We start from the raw sequence: 19,957 nt of genomic DNA, 5'->3' as shown, positions 1-19,957 counted from the left end.
AGACGCGTCCAGGGACTTTTCATTCTTTGTCTGAAAGGGCAACGGTGCCGTTTCCATTAGAGAGATGCTAGAGAGAGCCGGGGCCGCCCAGCAGAAAGGCGAGCGAGAAGAGCTGCGTCAGCTGATCGGCTTTCAAATCACCTTCAAACCCTCGATTTCCTTAACATGATCCCTCCATCAGCAGAGTCGCGGGGGCACGGCCGAGGGACTTTGCCTAGAGAAGAATAAACTGGGGACGGCGGTGACGGCCACCGCTGGAGAAAACCCCTGTGCCCTCCTGGACTTTTTAGGGTTGGGCATTAGCTTTGTACGGGCTCTCTCTGCAGCCCCCGCTGTGCTTTCAGGGCAACCCACCTGCTCCTTTGGGACACCCCAGGAGCCTCTTCCAGCCCGGGGTGGGCAAATTCCCCTCTGGAGCATCCCTGGGGCCGGAGAGCAGCTCCCCCGCGGCTGCCGGGGAAGGGATGAAGACGCTATGGCCAAGTTCTTGGTAAAACTCCAACGATATTTTCGGCGAAAACCCGTGCGTTTCTTCACGCTGCTGGCTCTCTACCTGGCAGCCGGCAGCTTGGTTTTCCTGCACTCGGGCTTCACCGGGGAGCCCACGGTGACCGGGAGCCAGCGGAGCCCCGGGGCCGGCGAGGGGCCAGGGCTGCCCTACCTGGGCGTGATGCAGCTGAGCCGCGGCTTCAAGGCGATGGCAGCGATGCCGGAGGGGGGACGACGGCACAGACCCCGCTTCAAAAACACCTCCAAGGAGCCAGCAGAAAGGGGCAAAGCTGGAGACTACGGCAGCACCCGGAGCCGGACACTCAGGGGCAGGAGCGGCCGCGAGAAGGAGGAGGACAGAGGTAAGGGCTGGGGATGCACATGTCTGAAAAGGGAATAGGGAAAGTCTTGTGCTGCGAGGCAGTGGTATCTGAGCTGGTTTGGTTGTGCATTCCCACCAAGAACAAATTTCTGAGCGTGTGTCCTCAGTCGATGTGTATTTATTTATTTATTTGTAAATCATGTGCATGTTCTATTCAAGCACTGGGATTTTCTTCCCACGCCCCAAGAGTCTGCCTCGTGCACCCCCGCTTTAGAGACCACTGGTCCCAAGGATGTTCTCAGGAACATCTTCTCCTCCCTTTTTTCCTTCCTCTTTCCCTCCCCAAGCACCAGTTCTCTACTTCCATTTTCCCATTTTCATTCTTTCCCACTTGCTCATCGTCAAGCTCTGAGTTGCGCCCTGCTGGGACAGACGCTTCTGGGGGTGCCAGCTGGGGAGAAGCAGCTCACAAGGGCTGCAACCTCTCTTCATCCCACCCTTCATCCATGGGCCACATTCAGCATTAATTCTCTTGGCTCCAGTGAGTGTTAAAACCAGATTTGCTCATCTCCTGTCGTTTACATCACTGAGGTTCAGGCAGGGACTGGCTGCGGTCGCCTTCCAGGCGCTGAAGTGCAGGCAGGGCTGGGGTTTGGCTTTTCAAGTCAGGAGATCCTTGCCTGCCTGCTGCCTGGGGTGTGTGATGTGTTGTCAAGTAGGAGCGTTATTAATGAACAAGGCTAAGCGAACGTAGTAGCTCTCATTGATTTTTAAAATGTCATCCATTTATCCTGAAGGCAGCTGTATGCAGAGTTGCGTGCGCGCTCGGAGTCTGGGTGGCTGAGAGCTGCCCGTCAGCGCTTTTGCATCTCGGGGGTTATTCATAGAATCGTATAGAATCATGTTCAGCTCATCACCTCCCTCCCTGGCCCCCAGGAGCACCCAGTGACAGCAAACCTCACCCAAATGCACCCTGTGTCCCCTCTCCACCGGCTCTGCAGCCCCTCGGTGATGGAGCATTTCGTGCCTTCAGCTGCTGCGAAAGCCGTTACGATTTCTTGTTGTTAATAAATTGTTGAGAAGGAGCAATGCAGCGTATCGCTCCAGTCGTGGCATGATGGATGCCTCGGCGTTCAGGGCAGAAGATGCAGCATTGGGTGAGGAAACTCAGGAGGGAATCAAGAGCAGGAACTGCTGCTGGAGAGTTGTTGGGATGCTGCTGGGCTCCTCTACCTGTTGCTGCTTTCTCCCTTCACCTGAACCCCTGGATGGACAAAATCTCAGGTGTGGGGAAGCGTGTCTGAAGCCCAGTGCCCATGATAGGAATGGTTGGACTCGATGATCCACTGGGTCTTTTCCAACCTGGTGATTCTATGATTCTATGATCCTATGAAGGCTGTTTTGCATGAGCAAGCCTGTGCCCAAGGCTGGGCTTGCTCTGGAGCTGCCCCGGGGGAGCACGTGTACATCCCTGAGCATCCCAGCAATCGCTCCCCGGACCCTTGGTGGAGCAGGGGCTGTGGCTTGGGGAGAAGCAGGAACCCCTAACCCTGTGGTGAACTGGGGGTGAACTGGCTGAGCCAGGCTTGGTCCCTCTCACCGCAGCTGCTCCTGGGTGTGAGGGACTCCTCTCCAGCCAGCAGCCCTGCGGCAGCTCTGTGTTCACGTTCACTCCAGGGAGGATGCATGGTCCGGGGTTGGAAGTGGGAGGAAAAATGGCTTGTGGCACTTCAGGGCTTTCCTCATGCTCAAATGAGATGAAAGGAGGTTTTCCCACCATGCCCCCATGCAGAAGGGTCTCCGGGAGCGTTTCGGAGGCGCGCGTGGCTGTGATGCTCCATTAATGCGAATTGACGTTTAGCAAATCCTCACCAGATGGTTTGCAAACCCAAGCTGTCAGTCACCATGAAAACCCCAAGCAGCGCTCCTGTCCTTGGCCATATGCAGCGTGTCCACCACGATTAACCTCTCCCGGGGCCGCTGCCTCCCTCTGCCTGGGCACCGCGGGGGCTGCAAGGGATGGGAAAGGGATGCTGGGACGGGACATCGGTGGCTTTAGCTGCTCATAGGGGGTCTGAGAATATGTTAATCTCCACGAGAAGGGTCGGCATGGGCAGTAGTTAGCGGCAGACCTGGCAGCTGGAGGGGTGTGATGCTGCTGCACAAGCACCTCGCCAGCTCCTGAGCAGGATGGTGTGGAGAAATTTTCCAGATGGAGAAATCCCCTGAGCTCAGCGTGCCTGCAGGGCTGGTGGAGCCTCAGGGGAGGGAGCTGCCACCTGCCTCGCTCCCTGCTCCTCTCCAAAGCTCCTGATGCTCCTCTGGAAGATGTCACTGGTGGTGGTGATGGAGCAGGGGTCAGTTGAACAGGGCAGCTGTAGAGGCTCTGCCGCACAAAATCGTTCCAGAGGGAATACTGCTCCTAAAACCAGCTTTGGTTTAGTGGCTCTGACTCAAACAGATTGCAGCCCTGAGAAGGGTCCCCCGAGCGCGGGAGCATCGCCCAGGGGTGCCCTGCTTGCACCCAGTGCCTGCCCCCCACTGGAATCCCAGTGCCAAAGAGGTTTGTGCACACGTGCTCTCTCTGGAAGACAGAGCTTTATATTAAGCTCTACAATAAGATATTAAACATGAATTTACAATGCTGATGAGCCCCAGTGACCAGCCTGCCTCCTGGAAGGGTGAGACATTTGGGGAATTTAATGAGATGGCGATAGGATCTGTGTGTCTGTTCATGCACGTTTCCAACGTGCTCCCAAATTCCTCTTGGTCCTGCAAGAGCTGCATCCTCAGGTCCCCTCTTTGCTGCTCAGCACCCTCCTGCAAGCTGTGCTTAACCTGGCCGTGTGCCTTTCAACCTTTTCCCCTTCTCTCTCCTCCTTCGCTTATTGTCCTCGTATCACCCTAATTATTCCAGTTGCCTTCCTAATAAGTTGTCGCCTGCATATGTCAAGAGCAATGGATTGAAGGTAATGCACATCAGTCACGGGCTCTGTGCAAACGACTGGAGTAATCCTGCACCGATTAGATCTGTCACGACCCAAGCCAGCTGACCTGCAGAAACCTGCCCAGCACTGCGGAAATGCCACGTTGTGCTAAGAGGAATTGGGAGCAATGAGTTATGGCTCTGGTGGTTAAAGTTTTTGGGCACGTTTCTCTCAGTCTTTCTCCTCCACCTTCCTCCTGCCTGGTTTGGGGAAGTCAGTTTGAGGTGCTGGTGGGTTCTCTGGTGGGGAGGGTTGGGGGTCCATGTGTGGGGGACACCATCGAGGGGGTGGACACGTGGACTTGGTTCAGAGACCCCTCTAACAGATGCAAGATGCAAGCAGGAGGTGAGAAGTATTAATCCAGAGTGTGGTTTGGAATTGGACTGGTATGCGTTGAGCATTGGAACAAGCTGCCTAGGGCAATAGTGGAGTCTCCTTCCCTGGAGGGGTTAAAAAAACATGTAGATGTGGCACTTCAGGACATGGTTTAGTCAGCACGGTGGTGTTGGGCTGATGGTTTGTATGAGCATCGAGGGCTTTTTGAACCTTAATGATTCTGTATGGAGATGGTGTGTTATTGGAGGGGTAATTTGGTGTGTGATGGAGACGTGGAGATGGAATGAGAGACACGAGGTGGGAACCATGTATGGGAAGATGCACTTGGAGCCCTGGCTTCACTGTTGATCAGACCTCACCTCTGCTCCTGCCCTGCCCTGTGCTGCTACATGTCCCAGTGTTTTCCCAAAGCCCCTGGGTGGCACAGCTGGAGGGCTGTTTGGTGCTGTGAAACACAGCTCCTTGGCTCGGCATCCAGTGGCCCTGAAGGGACAGGAGCCTCTCCTTTTCTCTTCCCTTGCTGGGACTCTGCTAGCAGTTCAGAAGCAGCTCAAAGCCAGAGGCCAGTGGCCACTGCACAGGCTCAGAATCCCTCCAGCGTCCTGCAGAAGATGCTCTGAGAGCGGGGCAGATATTTCAGGATAATGAAAAGTGAAAGATTATTGTTATCTTCATTGAGAGTGGACACCTGAAACAGGGAGCGAGTTGAACCAGGCTGGTTTGGGATTCCAAGCCAGCTCTTCCATTGCCCGTGGGCTGGTAAGACTGGCCACTGGTCCCCCGGGCTGCCCTCCCCTCTCCCTGGCACACACCCACCGGGTGACCAACTTGCACATCATCTACCAGAACACATTAACAGACACCTCATTAACTGATTACTGGATGACTGATCCCACCAGCTCCTAAAAACCCTGCTGTCCTTGGGCAGCAGTGGCAGTGAGGATGCTGAGCATCCCTGCGTCGGCAGCAATGCATCTTCCCTGCAGCAAATGTCCAGGTGGGAGCAGGAGCAGGGCACTAATTAGGGCACTAATGAGGGTGAGGAGACTGAGAAGGGCCAGGGTGGGTGCTGGGGATAGGTCGTGGACCAGCTTGCCCCTAACAAGAGCCCACAGCCCACACAGAGCATCGTAACAGCCAGGCAGGCGAGGAGATGGCTGTTTGTTTTCAGGTTCTTGGGGAAGGCTACATTTGTCAAACAAATGATTTCATCGTAACTATTTATTCTGCTCTATTCCCTGTCTACTGGCATCTTCATTTGCTCTCAGCACAAGCATCAGCCTTTACTTTGCCAAATGTTAGTGCTGGGCAAATATTCTCCTGCATCAATGCCTGGGGCTGGGGAAAATGTGCTGCTGGCTGAGGAAAACTTGCTTTAAACTGTTTTCCTCCTTCCTACCCATCTCTGTGTTCCTGGCAGGGCACAGCGACAGGGATGGGTTGTTTTACAATGTCAACTCATCACTTTGAAGCCACTTTGCTCAGCCTTGAAGCCGATGGGAATGAAGAGGATGGAGAGGAGAAGCAGAGCCATAGCATCCTTTCTATTCATAGTGGATATTTCTAGGCTTTACCCCTCTTTCCTTGCAGCATTTGCAGAGGTGCACGTTATACCCTCAACGCGTGTTTCTAAAGCAAACAGGGCGTGTTGCTGCACATCACTGCTTGGGGAATAATCAGAAGTGGGGCTGAGAACTCGCTGAGCTCAGCCCCGGCTGGTTCTTAGCCCCCTCTCCTCTTTCCCCATCCCCAGCAAGATACATCGGCTGCTACGTGGACAACACTCGCCGTCGAACGCTGCGTGGGGTGTCCTTCTTCGACTACAAGAAGATGACCGTCTTCCGTTGCCAGGACAACTGTGCTGAACGGTAGGGCAGGAGACGGGCACCGTGTCTTCATCAATCCCCGCACACCGCCAGCGCTTCTCTGCTGTCACAGTTCCCTGCCCTGGCTGCTTCCCTTCCTCCCACTTTCCTTCTTTTTTCTTTAGCTTTATGTAATTACCAATTTTTTTTTAATTCACTGATGTTTCCCAGGACCCCAGTTTCCCTCTCCAGAAAAAGGTCATGAGGGGGTGATGGACTGAATCCTCATATGGGGCAGGGAGGTGTCAGGGCTCTGATTTGATGCTGGGGGGAGCCTTGAGCTTTTCCAAACACCCAGGGGTGGCCCTACCAAAGTGCTGTCCCCCACCAAAACACCCTCCTCAGGCCTTCCCAGCAGTCAAAACGCATCCATGAGCAGCTTGCAGACGTGTGGAACCCTTGCTAGGGAAGTTTTCTCCTTTCTCCAGCATTACACAAAGCCTGTGCCCTAAACATGGTCTGTGCGGTATTGCAGATGGTTTGCTCCATCCAAACTCCCCCTGAGCCTAAGCCCATCTATTTCTCATCCCGTGGCACCTGGGAATGATGCTGCAAGGGGTCATCGCCGATCACTGGGGCAGCGGCACGTCCCCTATGCAGGGTTCATCCACCTCAGCAGGATGCTCATCGTGAAAAACATGTGCCATGAGTCAAGCCAACATCCCTGGTGGTGCCCACGCAGGCTGCTCCACGCCAGAGCGTCCCCCCAGTTCCAGCAGCCCCTCGGGGTGACTTGCTGATCCAGGCACTGCCCCTCTCCAGAGGTTTTCCAGCTCTGCTGGCACTTGCAAGCATCTTTGGGAGGAAGGGATGCTTCCAGTGCTGGGTGTGAGCTGGCTGCAGCAGGGATGCTCCTGCAAAACCACGTCTGGAGCCAGGGGAATGCTCAGGGACATGCTGAGCACCTCCGTCTCCCTCTCCCCAGGGGCTACCTCTATGCAGGGCTGGAATTTGGTGCCGAGTGCTACTGCGGGCACAAGATTCAGGCGTCGAACGCCAGCGAGTCGGAGTGCAACATGGAGTGCAAGGGGGAGAGGAGCAACATCTGCGGTGGCATCAACCGCCTCTCCATCTACCGCCTGGAGCTGGCCCAGGAGTCTGCCAGGAGGTGTAAGTTGGCAGCGTTGGTGCCAGGTTGTGGCTTGAGAGCTGTTCGGCTCCCTGCTCGGGCTACTTCTGCTCCTGTGAACTGCCAGGATCCACCAGCGGGGTGGGTGGAGTGGGAAGCCCCAAGGATCTTGCTGGGAATTCAGGATATTTCTGGGGACTTTGGATGAAGACCAGTTCCCAGTAGCCAAGCAGGACTGCTATTGTATCCAATGAGTGCTGCCAGCGGAGCTGGCTGTGGGAGAAAGGATGCGTGGGAGCTCCAGAAAGAGCCGAGGGTGCTCCTGTCAGAAGCACTCATTTGGCTCCCAATTAGGCAGCACTCTAATTACCTACATCTGCTGCTTTTCTTCCTTCAGCCCCCAAGAAATGGGGAAGAGGGTGGTGAGCATTTGGAGCTCCCACCACCAGGCACCCTCTGGAGCGGCTGCCCTGAAGAGGCGCCTGGGCTGCTGCAGTGGTGGAGGAGGACGCGGTTGGGACCCCTTGGGGCACCGGTTCCCGGGGAGATGGGGCCAGACCCTGCTCTACTCGCTGGCTCCATCCCTCCTGCAGCCTGGGATTACCAAGCTGATAAAAAAAAGGAGGAAGAAATAACCCTGACTTTGCTGCTGGGGCTTTTGCTCTGACTTTGCGCCATACGCAGCTGCTCGTTAGCAGATGGAGGGGGACGAGAGCTGGAGAGAAGCAGCTGCTGTGCCCATGGGTGTCTGGAGAGGAACAGGGTTGGGGATGGGGACACCAGGGCAGGCAGAGGGGTAGGCAGGGTGGTGTCGCTCCCAGCACCGCTGTGGCCTCTCTCTCCTCGCAGACGGCAGTGCGATATTCCGAGGGTGTTTCCGCCGGCCGGACAACGTCTCCATCGCCCTGCCCGTCAGCCAGCTGATGCTGAACATGTCGGTGGACAAGTGCGTGGACTTCTGCACTGAGAAGGTACCGGGGAGGGAGAGTGCACGTTGAAAACTTAAATCACCTAAATCTTCATCATCAGAAAGCGTCACACTGGGTAAATTTTAATCTGATCTCATGTGATGATGATGTATATCCAAACTACAAAGGATCATATTGGATGCTGTTGTCTCTGCCACAGGGAGGGACTGGGTTGCAGCTCCCCATGGCTTTGTCCCCATGGCTTTGTTGCACCCTGGTTCAGGGATGCTGCAGTGCAGTTTGATCCTGGGCGTGCTGCCTATAAGCAGGCTGGCAGTGGGCATTGCTGGAGTATTTATTAATTAAAATTAGATAAATTATCAGGCTGAGGGAGAGAAAAACCTGCAGGTGGGGACTGTCTTTTCCTGCCTTGGTGGCCTCCCCAGTAGAGGATGTGCTAAAACACATCACAGCACTTAAATGTGAGTGGTGGCTCCGACGCAGGTTCCGCTTTCCCATCGCTGCCCGGAGAGCCGGGGCTGGGAGGTGTAAATAACCAGAGCCCCTCGATTAACCCGGCACTGCAGCAGCCTGGCAGTAAATCACCTGTCAGCTGCCAAATGGGCCTCATAACTCCAGGCTTGGAAATGCCAGCGAGGCTGCCTGTGGGCAGTGGAGCTGCCCGATGGCTTAGTAACCTCGGTGTGGGTGGCAAACTCATAAATGACATGTCGTGGCTCTGCTGGGAGCACAAGCACCTGGCTGCTTTGCTGCCTAGGAGGGCAGGGAGCTCAGCCATGCAGGAAAAGTTGGGGTTTGGGGGTTTGCAAGGAGCTACAATGGGCTGGAGGGAAGCTGCAGCCAGCTGGAAGGATGCTGCAAAGCATCCAGAGGAAGGGTTTACAGCGAGAGCTGGTGCTGCTGGCTGCCCTCCCACCACCCACTCACCCCACAGGAGTACCCACTGTCAGCCCTGGCCGGCACCACCTGCCACTGCGGCTTCCCCACCACCCTCTTCACCCTGCACGAGCGCGAGGACGAGCAGCTCTGCGCCCAGAAATGCGCCGGTGAGGAGTTTGAGAGCTGCGGCTCCGCCGAATACCTCCTGGTCTACCAGACCCAAGTGCAAGGTGAGCAGGAGCCAGGCTCGCCCTGCCTGCTGCGGGGCAGGGGACGGGCAGGGACCACTCCAGAGCAGCTGCCAGCACTGGTTTTCCAGCTCATTTTAGGGGATACCAGCAGAAAGCGAGCGTGAGCTTGCAGCATCTATTTGGCTGTCATTAAAAATTACCATTTATTTTGATTTCTTGGGAAATCAATCCTCCCCTGAACAAACAGCTTTAATTACTGCCTGACTCAGCTGCAGGAGAGAGCAGTTTGCCATCTGCCTCTGGCACGATCCCTCCTTGATGGCGTTTGTCCCTGTTTGATGGTGGTACTGGCGAGCCAGAGCTTTGCCAGCCCTGGGGGGGACAGGATCCAAAGCAAAATATGGGGGAAAATAGCTGTGACCAGGCAGAAATCCCACTGGGGGCTGCAGGGAGAGGGCTCCTGTCCCCCAGGAGGAAGGGACAAACATGGACAGGGAAGCACATGGTGAGGGGAAACCTGTTAGTGGAAAAGAGCTTGATGAAAAAATTTTTCATGGAAAGGGTCATTGGTCCCTGGCAGAGGCTGCCCAGGGAGGGGGTTGAGTCACCTTCCCTGGAGGGGTTTAAGGGACGGGTGGATGAGGCGCTGAGGGACATGGGTTAGTGATTGATAGGAATGGTTGGACTCGATGATCCGATGGGTCTTTTCCAACCTGGTGATTCTATGATTCTTAGTTTCTTGCTCTCTCCTCATCAGACAGCTGGAAACGGCAGAGCGCCTCCTGCCCTCTTCTTAGGAGTTTTTGGGGTGTTTAGGACTCTTTAGGGTGTGCCTCAGTCTCTCCCTCTGTACACCCTCCCCCAGCACCTTCCTGGCAGACAGCAGCAAGCCGTAAGGAAGCGAGATATCTCTAGGAAAGGTGTATTACTGTGTCACAGCCTGACGTACCTCGTTGGGTTCTCGCTGCAGACAATCGCTGCATGGACAGGAGGTTTCTCCCGACCCGTGCCAAGCAGCTCGTGGCCCTGGCCAGCTTCCCCGGTGCCGGCAACACCTGGGCACGCCACCTGATCGAGCTGGCCACCGGCTTCTACACCGGTAGCTACTACTTCGATGGGTCTCTCTACAACAAAGGTGAGTGGGATTTGTTGCTGGGGATGTGCTGGTCCCACCTGGGAAGGTTCTGGTGCCACCCCTTGGGTCTGCAGGCAGGGGTGGGCAGAGCCAGGTACCATCGATGTAGCTCGGTGGGATGGTTTGGGCTTGATGTGTCCTGATTCAAAAGGCATAAGAGGGACCCAACACCATGTGTGCCCTGCCTGTAACCTCCCCTTGCTGCCCATCAACCTTGGCAAGGACCAATTTGAAGCAGAATTGGGGTTTCTCCACCATGGTTTGACCCACCATGGGGGTTTGAATCATCTTGAGAATTAACCAGGGTGACCCCAGTCCTGACAAACAAGGCAAATCCTGCAAGTTTTGCACCAAGAAAAGGATGGTGGGTTTTTTGATCAGGTTTCACCAGGAGCTGATGTTCAAGTGCTTTCATTCTTGTCCAGGGATGCATTAAGTGAGAAGCAAAAGAAAGTCACAGCTGTGTGGTGAGGAGGGGCAGCCTCCAACCTTCAGGATTTGGGAGTGGGTGGTGCTGGTGGCACCTGTATCCTGGAGGACGAATGTCTCCATGTGCTTCTGACTAGCTGCAGATAAAAATAGCAACACATCAGGGCACCCGTGGAAAACCAATACCCAAATTAATGAATATTCACAGTGCAAAAAAGCTCTGATGAGCTCATGGGGTGGATGGAGGAGGGAGCTGATCTCATTTGCCTGTTTTCCTCGGGCAGAAGGATTTGGTAGAGATCCATCTTCCCCGCCTGGGTGACACAGATAGTTGCCCAGTAAATATTTAATGAGGAAGGGATACTGTTATTCCCACTTGTTGTGCGCTCCAGGGCAAAGCAGCAGCGTTGTGCCCCTCTTAGCGGTGCCAGAGCTGGTGGCACAGGGGCTTTGGAGACCCTGAATTAAGCAGCGAGGATAAGTTTCAAGCAAAAAAATAAAGCTTGAAGCAGACATGAAGGTTTTTCAGGCAGAAGCCAGCTCCTCTCTATAACCCACCATGTTGCTGGAGGGGGCAAAGGACCAGTTCCCCCATTATAGCCATTTACAATCATTTTATCCATAAATGGTGGAGGTTTTTCCTGCTTTTCCTTCCCCTTTTGTGGCTCTGAGAGGAAATCTTCCCTTCCTCTTTGGTGGTGGCTGGGAAGGAGCTGAGGTACCCACATAGCCGGTGGGGTCTGGACCCAGGGTACCTGCACAGAGGGTGAGGTCTGCACGCAGGACACCCCTAAATCCCTGCTTGCCCAGCACATTTCTGATGCCCATTTCTTTGAGATTTGCTCAGTTCGGCTGGTCAGAGATGTAGACTCTTTCCGATGAGTTAGGGAGCCTGGAGTGCATCAACCCCCGGTGCTGGCACCGACACGGGGTGCAGCCAGCACCGAGCATCCCCCAGAGGGGAGCATCCCCCTGTAAAAGCCTTGGTGAGGTTTTTCTCGTGGGACCGAGCGCAGGCTTAGTGTTTATTCCAGGCTGAGCGCGTCGGAGGGCCCAGAGGTATCCAGGCAACTGGCAGATTAGCCATCACGTCCCTGCGTCGCGCAGCGTGGCTGCTGAAAGCAAATTACACGTCTATAATTGATGTAATACAGCTACTTACAGCTTATCTTCCCCCTCAGCTCGTCTCTGCCACCGACACACCGTTCCCAGGTAGTTCAGGTTGGGCTTTGCAGGGACAGAGAGTGCCAAGGGGATGGGAGGGATGCCAGGCTCAGCTTCCATACTCCGTGCAGGGCGCGTGGGGGATGAAGGTCTCCGCTCCGGACCCCCACAGCATCACTGCAGCCCTTGGGCTCATCCGCAGCCCCACAAGCATGGGGCTTTTTTTACCATTCTTAATTTATTGGGAGGGTGTAAATGCTGTGGCCAGGGAGATTATAGCTATAAAATTGCGTTATTGACCCTACCAATATCAGTATAAGGTACTTTATTGCAGGATGCAGTTAATTAATGCCGATGTGCTGGGCTGTGCAGCATCAGGCTGCTGCAGACCTCACTGAGAAAAGGCTGTGAAGGAGACAGCCCTGCTTGGTCCTGTGCCTGCTCCCCACCCTCTTGTACATGATTTTACGTCATGGCTTGACTCATAACTCAGACTAATAAATTATTTCCATCTGGGAGAAGGATGCAGCTTCTACTCCAAGCCTCAACTAATTTTATCCAACTGCCTTTTGCAACCTGATATTTCCCTGTCATCCCCTTTCTCCAATTCCTTTTATTATTTTTATTACCACTGTCACCAGCTGTTTCTCAGACACCCACTTGCTCTCTTCTCTCAGGGTTCAAGGGCGAGAGGGACCACTGGCGAAGCGGGAGGACAATTTGTATCAAAACCCACGAGAGTGGCCAGAAGGAGATCGAATCCTTCGATTCGGCCATCCTGCTCATCCGAAACCCCTACAAAGCTCTGATGGCTGAGTTCAACCGCAAATACGGGGGGCACATCGGCTTCGCGGCTCACGCCCACTGGAAGGGCAAAGGTAGGCAGGTGGGCTTGGCTGCCTCTGCCTGGCTCCCAGGGAACCCTGGTGGGTGAGATCCAGCACATCTGCTGGAGCTACGAAGCTGTTGTTAAAGCCCAAGTGTGGTCTCCATGGGGGAAACCTGGGCTGTGCTTCTCCTTTGTGGTCCCCTTGCTGGTGGGGCATCTCCTGGGCTTGCAACCAGCATGACCCACAGCATCTACCTGGCATGGCTGAGGGCTTCTTGATGGGATGCGATGGGATGGGTTGGGTTGGGATGGGATGGGATGGGTTGAGATGCGATAAGGAAGTGGAGATGCTCAGCTATTTGGTGCTGTGTTGTGTCCCAAGGGAAGCAGCAACAGAGAGGTAGCAGTGCCTGGGTGCACGATTCCAACCGCAACCTGGTGCCGGCAGGGAGGAAATATGTTGGGTGAGCCCAAGGACTCTAATTCTGCCCCTTGAGCAGCTCTTCGAGGTGAAAGGCAGCTGGCTGGGCCGGTGGAGAGGTTAAGATATAGCAGGATCCATCAGACATCTCCCCATGGTTTAGTGATTGATAGGAATGGTTGGACTCGGTGATCCGATGGGTCTTTTCCAACCTGGTGATTGATTCTATGATTCATCCATCACTTGGTGGGCGCACGTGGTGGTGTCGGCCAGCAGCATCCCCATGCTGCCACCAAAGCTGAGTTTCTAATTAGCAGAAAGATCTTCCCAAGGCCTGGTTGTCTGTCCTTCCCCAGGGCAGAGGCAGAGGACCTGGGTGATGCTCAGGGCAGTGCCTGGGGGGAGCCCCCTGCCACTTTTCGTGCTCTCCTTCTCCCTGGTGCCAGCAGCAGGAGTGGTAGCAGCCACCTGCCCGTCCCTGTGGCCAAGCAGGGTGTCATTTCTGTGTCCCCAGCTGCTCCGGAGACGCTACCTTTCCCATGCCTAAGGCGTTTTGTGGTGGCTTGTTAATTATAGCAATTTACAAATTGCTGTTGTGGAATTGACTTCATTGGAAAGAGTTAAAATATTTAGCTTGATTGAACATCTGCTACCCTTAATTCAGAGTTTATTTAAGGGGAGCTTTTGCTGTTGTTGCTGTTATGTGCCTGGATTTCGTTATCACCACGTGCTTGCAGCGCCGGAGATGGCCCAGCCCTGCTCTTTCCATCCCCATCCCATAAAAGCAGGGAGGAGAAATGCCCCTCTGCTTCCTCCGTGGCTTTTTTCCATGGGCTGGCATCACCCCTGGCTGGCAGCACCCCTGCTGTGGTGGGGTACGAGCCTCTTGCTGGATTTTATCCCCATCTGCTGCAGCGCAAAGCACGATTTTCAACTGCAGATACAGCCAGGACTGGGAACGCTGGACAATCCCCTCGCTGGAGCCCCAGCACCGTGGGAACCCTCCGAGCTTTGCCAGTCCCACCCACCCCACGCGTGTCCCACACCTCGTGTCCATGAGGGAAGGGGGGGGACCAGGCAAAGGGGACCCTTCCATCCACCCCAGCTCGGTCCAACTAAGGTGCACGCCAAAACACGTCACCAAATTCTTCCCAGAGGATGTATGGTATAATTAGCTGATGGGTTAATTGTCGGGTTAATTAACAATTGGAACAACTCTCCCAGAAAGACGGTGATTTTCCATCACTTGAGGACTTTAATGGGGCTGGGAGGTTGTCAAGGGCCGTGGTTTGGCACCAGGGAGCAGTTGGAGACCCCGGTTTTGTTGACCCTGTGTGGGGGCTAAGCCCATGGGGCTTGGAGCCTGCAGGACCATCAGCACCCACCCTGCCCTCCCACCGGTGTGGGAAGCAAATGCTCAACAGGCAGTTTGTTCGTGCCATGTTTGGAATTTAAATAAAACAGAGGACAAACCAGAAGTGATTAAAGGTGAGTAATTATGACAGATGCCCAGCCTTCCCTGCAGCCCAGCTCTCCAAACTGGCCCCTTCTCCCTGGAACTAATTTTGAGGCAAACTGGAGGAAAAAAAAACCCATTCCCTCTCCCCAGCTTGGCTCGCAGCTGCTGGCACTGGGGAGGATTTTCCTTCTCCCACCCCGTTCTCAGCCCCGCGTGGAGCCTACGGAGTCCACGGGCGCCGTGAAACCCCTGTTTGGTTCCATGACATTAATTTTACAATATCCCTGGAGCAGTTCCAAAGCAAAGTTTTATGTGATATGATTACGCAAGGTGAATTGTCCTGTATCTGTTTAATGAATCAGATACTGTGTTTAATGATTCTTTGGGGAATTAAATACAGTTAAGCTATTAATCAAGCATCAGTTTCTGGGGGGAGGACAAAAGGAAGAGGCAGATACCCAGAGCTTTTATTCATCATGAGATGGATGTGTACGGCACTGCCAGAAGAGTTGAGGCTTATTATTGATGTTTCGTTATCCCTTCTTTATGACTTGATTTTTATAGGAAGATCAATTAGCGAGAAGGATAATGGAAAGATTTCAGCAGGGAGCGCAGGCGGTGGCGCTGGGCTGGGGGTTGCGGGTGGGGAGCGTCACCCACTAACCGTGTCCTCTGCTCCATCCAGAGTGGCCGGAATTCGTGGCAAATTACGCTCCGTGGTGGGCGACCCACACGCTTGACTGGCTGCGCTACGGCAAGAAGGTGCTGGTGGTGCACTTCGAGGACCTGAAGCGGGACCTCTTTGTCCAGCTGCAGCGGATGGTGGGGCTGCTGGGCATCACCGCCTGCGAGGACAGGCTGCTCTGCGTCGAGGGGCAGAAGGACGGCAACTTCAAGCGCTCCGGCTTGAGGAAATTGGAGTACGACCCCTACACCCCCGAGATGAGGAAGATGATCAGCGGCTACATCAAAACAGTGGACACGGCCTTGAAACTCCGCAATCTGTCGGGGGTCCCGGACGACTACTACCCGAGATGATGGTGATGACGGCGGGGGGACCTGACCCTGCGCGGCGAGGAGAGGCTCGGTCCTCCCGGCCTCTGCCTACTTCCACCCAGTGGGTGGCTTTTCTTTTAACTCTCCATCTGCTGCTCTTCTCTGTGAATCAACCCCCTGCATGAGCAACGAACGGTCCCCAGTCATCGCTGAGCTTGCTTGGCCCGTGCTGATGCAGACCTGGGCATGGTGGCACCGCTGCGAGGATGCCGGGGTTCCTGCTCTGCCCCGCTCCCGTTTCAGCTGCCGGAGCCCTCCTGAAGAATCCAGTGGGATATTTGTGCCTGTGCCGTGCCTGACGCATCCCCCAGTGCTGGTGGTGCCACAGGAGTCGAGCTCCCCTAGGATCCCCATACTCCCCTCACTCCTTGGCCAGCCCTGGAGCTTGTCAGCTTTCCCATGGGAGGAGAAACCAGGGCGGGTGGCACCGTGTGGGTGATGCTCCCCTGGATCCCAGTTGGAGGGGAGCTGTGCTGGGAAGACAGTGTCTCCAAAGGAGGCTGTGTCCCCCATGCACCATCCCTTGGCTCTGCAGGGACCCTCCCTGGCCCTGGAGATGGGGGGGCTCCCTGGGGTGAGGCTGGCACCCCCAGTCACAGTCTCGGGCAATGTTGCTGCTCCAGCCCTGGGGTAGCTTATAACCCCGATCCGTGGGCTGCAGGTGGGAGCCACCTCATGCATGAGGCTGATGCTTGAGCCTAGGACGCTGGTCCTGGACAGAAGAGCTTTCAGGACCAACAAGCTCATCCGTGCCTCTTTTCCAAAGCTTAGAAGCCAGAACAGCCCCCCAGAAGCAGTTCTGGGGGCCGCAAGCTGGGGCTGTGCCGCAGCCCAGCTGCATGAAGCCCACGCAGCAGTGGGGAGCAAATCCCAGGGCTGAGCTTTTTGATGTCCCTCTGGGTGAATCCTGCTCCCATCCCACCTGCGGGACCCCTGCCCAACGCCCCCTCTGCCTGTGGACGAGCGAGCGAAACCAAAGGATCTCCAAGCGCATTGGGAGGATGCTGTTCGCCAGGCTGGCTTTGTACAGAGCTGCATGTGGTCCCCAGCTGTCCCCTCCCCTGTGCCACCCTCCCAGCCCGTCCCCATCCTGGCTTTGCCGTAACCGAGCTCCGTTTTGTCCTTCCAACCTGCAAGTCCCCTTTGGATGTAGGTGCAAAAGCCATATATTGTACGCAGCCTTTTCTAGAGTTAGGTATCTAACAACTGGCTTTTAAACTCTTGATATCAATAGAAATACATGCACAGGTCTAAATCTAGAGACACTGTTCAATCTATATTCAAAGAGAGAGAAGAAAACTCCACGGAGAAAATGGAGAATTTAAATAAAATATATTTTTCTAACGTGTGTGCGGAGCAGAGGTGGGCAGCGATGCTAGGGCTGGGGGGTTCCAAGTCCCTGGTTTTTGCACGGAGGTGGGTAATGTGTTTCTAGGGAGCAGCTGTCCTGTTTTTAACTCTTCCCTTGATGAACAGCTGGAGGTTTTCTAGGTGGGCGGGTGAGCCCCATCCTGGAGTGAGAATCAAGCTGCCCCCGTGCTCCTTCGCTCGCGGTGGCCCAGGGGCTGCCTACCTCGGTCAGAACAAATCCTCAGGTCAATCCAGCTATTAAAGGAGAGGTTTTGTTGCTCTTTTGCCTTCCCGTGTGTTTGTGGGGCTGCCTGAGCTCCCCAGCATCCCCCACCCAGCCCAGGGCTCGATGTCCCCTAGGACCTGGCAGGCAGCTCCTCTACCTCTGTCTCTAATCACATTAGTGTTATTCCCACATCTAAACCTCTGATAACTCAACCAAAGCGGCTCCTTCTTGAAAGTTTTATTACCTTTATAGGGCCCTTAAAGACAGGTTTATTCGGGTGCGTGGTGGGAGAGGGGACATTTACTGCAGGCTTTATTTCTGTTGCCACCCATCCTTCCTCTGCTCCAGAGCAGGAGGAGGCACGATGCAATTTATTTCTTTTCTCTCGGCCAGTCACCCTCTTATCTAGAGTTGGCAAAATCCTCCCCCTCCTTTTTTTTCTGTTGTGTTGGTTTTTGGAGCGATCGAGACACAGGCATGATTCGTCCTGGCAGGCATCACCTGTGGAAGGGGCCGTGATCCTTTCTGCCCCTCGGAAGCTGTTAAACCCCAAAAGTCAATCAATCTGCGAGATAAAACAAGAGACAACATTGAACGCAGCCCCAGTGGGTCCTGGGCTGCGGCTCCTAAGGCAGAAGAGGGGGTGTGGGGAGCGGGGAGGGGGCTGTCCCCAATCCAGGGACCCCACTGTGGGACCCCCACATCTGCACAGCCTCCACCAAACCCCTTCAGAGCCCAGAGTGAAAGGGTGGAAGAAACTCCCTGAGCACCAGCGGTATCAGCTTATTTTCTCCCCCGTGGCTTGAAGGATGACTGAAGCTTAATGCCTTTATCTCACCGCAACTGCTTTTTTATTTATGTTTTTTTTTTTGGCAGTGAAACAGAGCAATTGGAAGTCATTACCTCCCCATAAACGTGTGTGGCACATCTGGCTGCACGTGCACACACACGCGCATCCCTGGCTTACAGGGGTCTGTGCCTTCGCCTCGATTCTGGCTCATGTTCTCTGTCCTGTGGGTGCCTGTTCAACCCCCGAGCACAGCCAAGCTGTGAGCAGAAGCTGAAGTTTTATGTTGTAATTTATTTTATTTTATTTTTATTTACTTATTAAATGCTGGGCCATTTTTTATTTTTACTGCGTGGTTCTGGCACACAATGATAACATTTATATTACCCCCGGAAAGAGAAGTCAACCATTTCTGCATCATTTTCATGTGCAAAGCTCTTGACATGTAACAGCCACCCTGCTTGGCTGACTCCCTAATGCCATTAGCCCAGCTCGTTGGAGAGCACTGAAATGTGCAGGCAGGGTAGGCAACACTCAGCATTTCCACGATGACTTTTAAAAGCAGCGAATCTTTCCACTTGACTCAGCCCCAGCAAGCCCCAAGCATCCCTGGGCGGGAGCAGGCGGCTCACATAGCCCCAGCGTGGGGCTGAGGCTGCCAAGAGGTGACCTTGGCCACCCTCCCCCTGCTTCCTGCATTAAAAATCATCTTTATTCTGCACTCTCTCGTTCCCGGGAGTGTTTTCCTGCCTCTCTGGTCCTGCTCTGGCGGAGGCTGCAGCATCCTTCCCACCCGAATTGGATGGGCTGCTCAGTTGTTGCCCTAGCAACGGCGTCTGCACCAAAACTCCCTGCATTTCCCCCAATTCCATGTGGGTTTTGCGCTCAGCGGGCTGGTCTCCACGATGGAAGAGATGATGGTGGAGGAGATGGGGCCAGACATTGGCTCGGGCTAGGGCTCCGTTCCCCAGCAAAGGTAGCAGATGCCGCTTTGGGGTGAAATCAGAGGGTTTTGGACAATGGTCATAGAAGGGTTTGGGTTGGAAGGGACCTCAAAGCCCATCCAGTTCCACTCATGCCATGGGGAGGGACACCTCCCGCTGGATCTGGTTGCTCCAAGTCCCATCCGACCTTGAACACCTCCCGGGATGGAGCATCCGTGGCTTCTCTGGTTAATGCCACGATCCCAGCCATGCAAACCATGCCGGGGGGCTCAGAGCAGGTCAGAGGGAAGGGGCTCCTCCCCTAGATTAAATCACGCATGAAGTTCACGCTGCTGTTTGAATGAGATGGAAATAACCCACCCCAGGAGCATCATACAGTAGCTGTGACAGCGTTTTCACAAAAGCTCAATAATGGAGGGGAGATGCGAGTTATAAATCCGAGCAGCAGCAATATTCATGCCTGGAAAAAAAAAAAGCAGCATGTTTATTTATCAACTTTACTATTTTCTGTAAAATTTACAGTTGAGCGCAGAGGAGATAATTTAAACACGGCTCCGACCCGCCTGGCATCGAGGAAAGGGTAACACGGTTATTCTTTTCTTTTCATAATTCCAATTCCAAATAAAGGGAGTGATTTATCAGAGAAGGAAAGCACAGCTCTATTTCAGGGCTGTGACAGCTAATTGAAAAAGAACAGTTATTAAGGCCAGTAATGTGCTTCACCGAAATGGCTCTGGTATATTCTGGAGTCATTTCGCAGCCGCGGGTGTGAAATGAGACCAAGTTTCAGGGCGCTGCGAGCGGCGCAGAATTACAGAGAGGCAGGAGGAAGGTCTTGCTCGCTGAAGGGCCGCGTGAGGACCAAGAAGGCCAAGGGAATCTTGGCTTGGATCAGACACGGCGTGGCCAGCAGGGCCAGGGAGGTTCTTCTCCCTCTGGACTCGGCACTGGTGAGACCGCTCCTCGAATCCTGGGGTCAGTTCTGGGCCCCTCACCACCAGAAGGATGTTGAGGCTCTGGAGAGAGTCCAGAGAAGAGCAACAAAGCTGGGGAGGGGGCTGGAGAACAAGAGGAGCAGCTGAGAGAGCTG

At 54.5% G+C, this 19,957-nt stretch overlaps 1 protein-coding gene across 1 annotated transcript; it reads left to right on the top strand.

Moving 5' to 3' along the window:
* Positions 1-381: 381 nt before the first annotated feature.
* Positions 382-15,960, top strand: WSCD2 (WSC domain containing 2). The gene is made up of 8 exons (XM_069871007.1): positions 382-851; positions 5,888-6,002; positions 6,925-7,109; positions 7,918-8,039; positions 8,932-9,106; positions 10,038-10,202; positions 12,473-12,673; positions 15,190-15,960. Exons 1-8 carry the CDS (start codon positions 476-478, stop codon positions 15,540-15,542), a joined length of 1,692 nt encoding a protein of 563 aa, XP_069727108.1. The 5' UTR covers positions 382-475; the 3' UTR covers positions 15,543-15,960.
* Positions 15,961-19,957: the final 3,997 nt, after the last annotated feature.

Source organism: Phaenicophaeus curvirostris, chromosome 17, assembly GCF_032191515.1.
Source record: "Phaenicophaeus curvirostris isolate KB17595 chromosome 17, BPBGC_Pcur_1.0, whole genome shotgun sequence".
NCBI classification, from domain to species: domain Eukaryota; kingdom Metazoa; phylum Chordata; class Aves; order Cuculiformes; family Cuculidae; genus Phaenicophaeus; species Phaenicophaeus curvirostris.
The sequence above is the reverse complement of the archived record's forward strand: the minus strand, read 5'-3'. Positions and strand labels throughout refer to the sequence as shown.

What these genes read in the sequence shown, in the direction of transcription:
- WSCD2 (XM_069871007.1), top strand. Translation starts at nt 476, where the DNA reads ATGGCCAAGTTCTTGGTAAAACTCCAACGATATTTTCGGCGAAAACCC. An exon ending in TGGACTTCTGCACTGAGAAG is followed by an intron (nt 8,040 to 8,931) that starts GTACCGGGGAGG and finishes CTCACCCCACAG; the next exon opens with GAGTACCCACTGTCAGCCCT. An exon ending in CTACCAGACCCAAGTGCAAG is followed by an intron (nt 9,107 to 10,037) that starts GTGAGCAGGAGC and finishes TTCTCGCTGCAG; the next exon opens with ACAATCGCTGCATGGACAGG.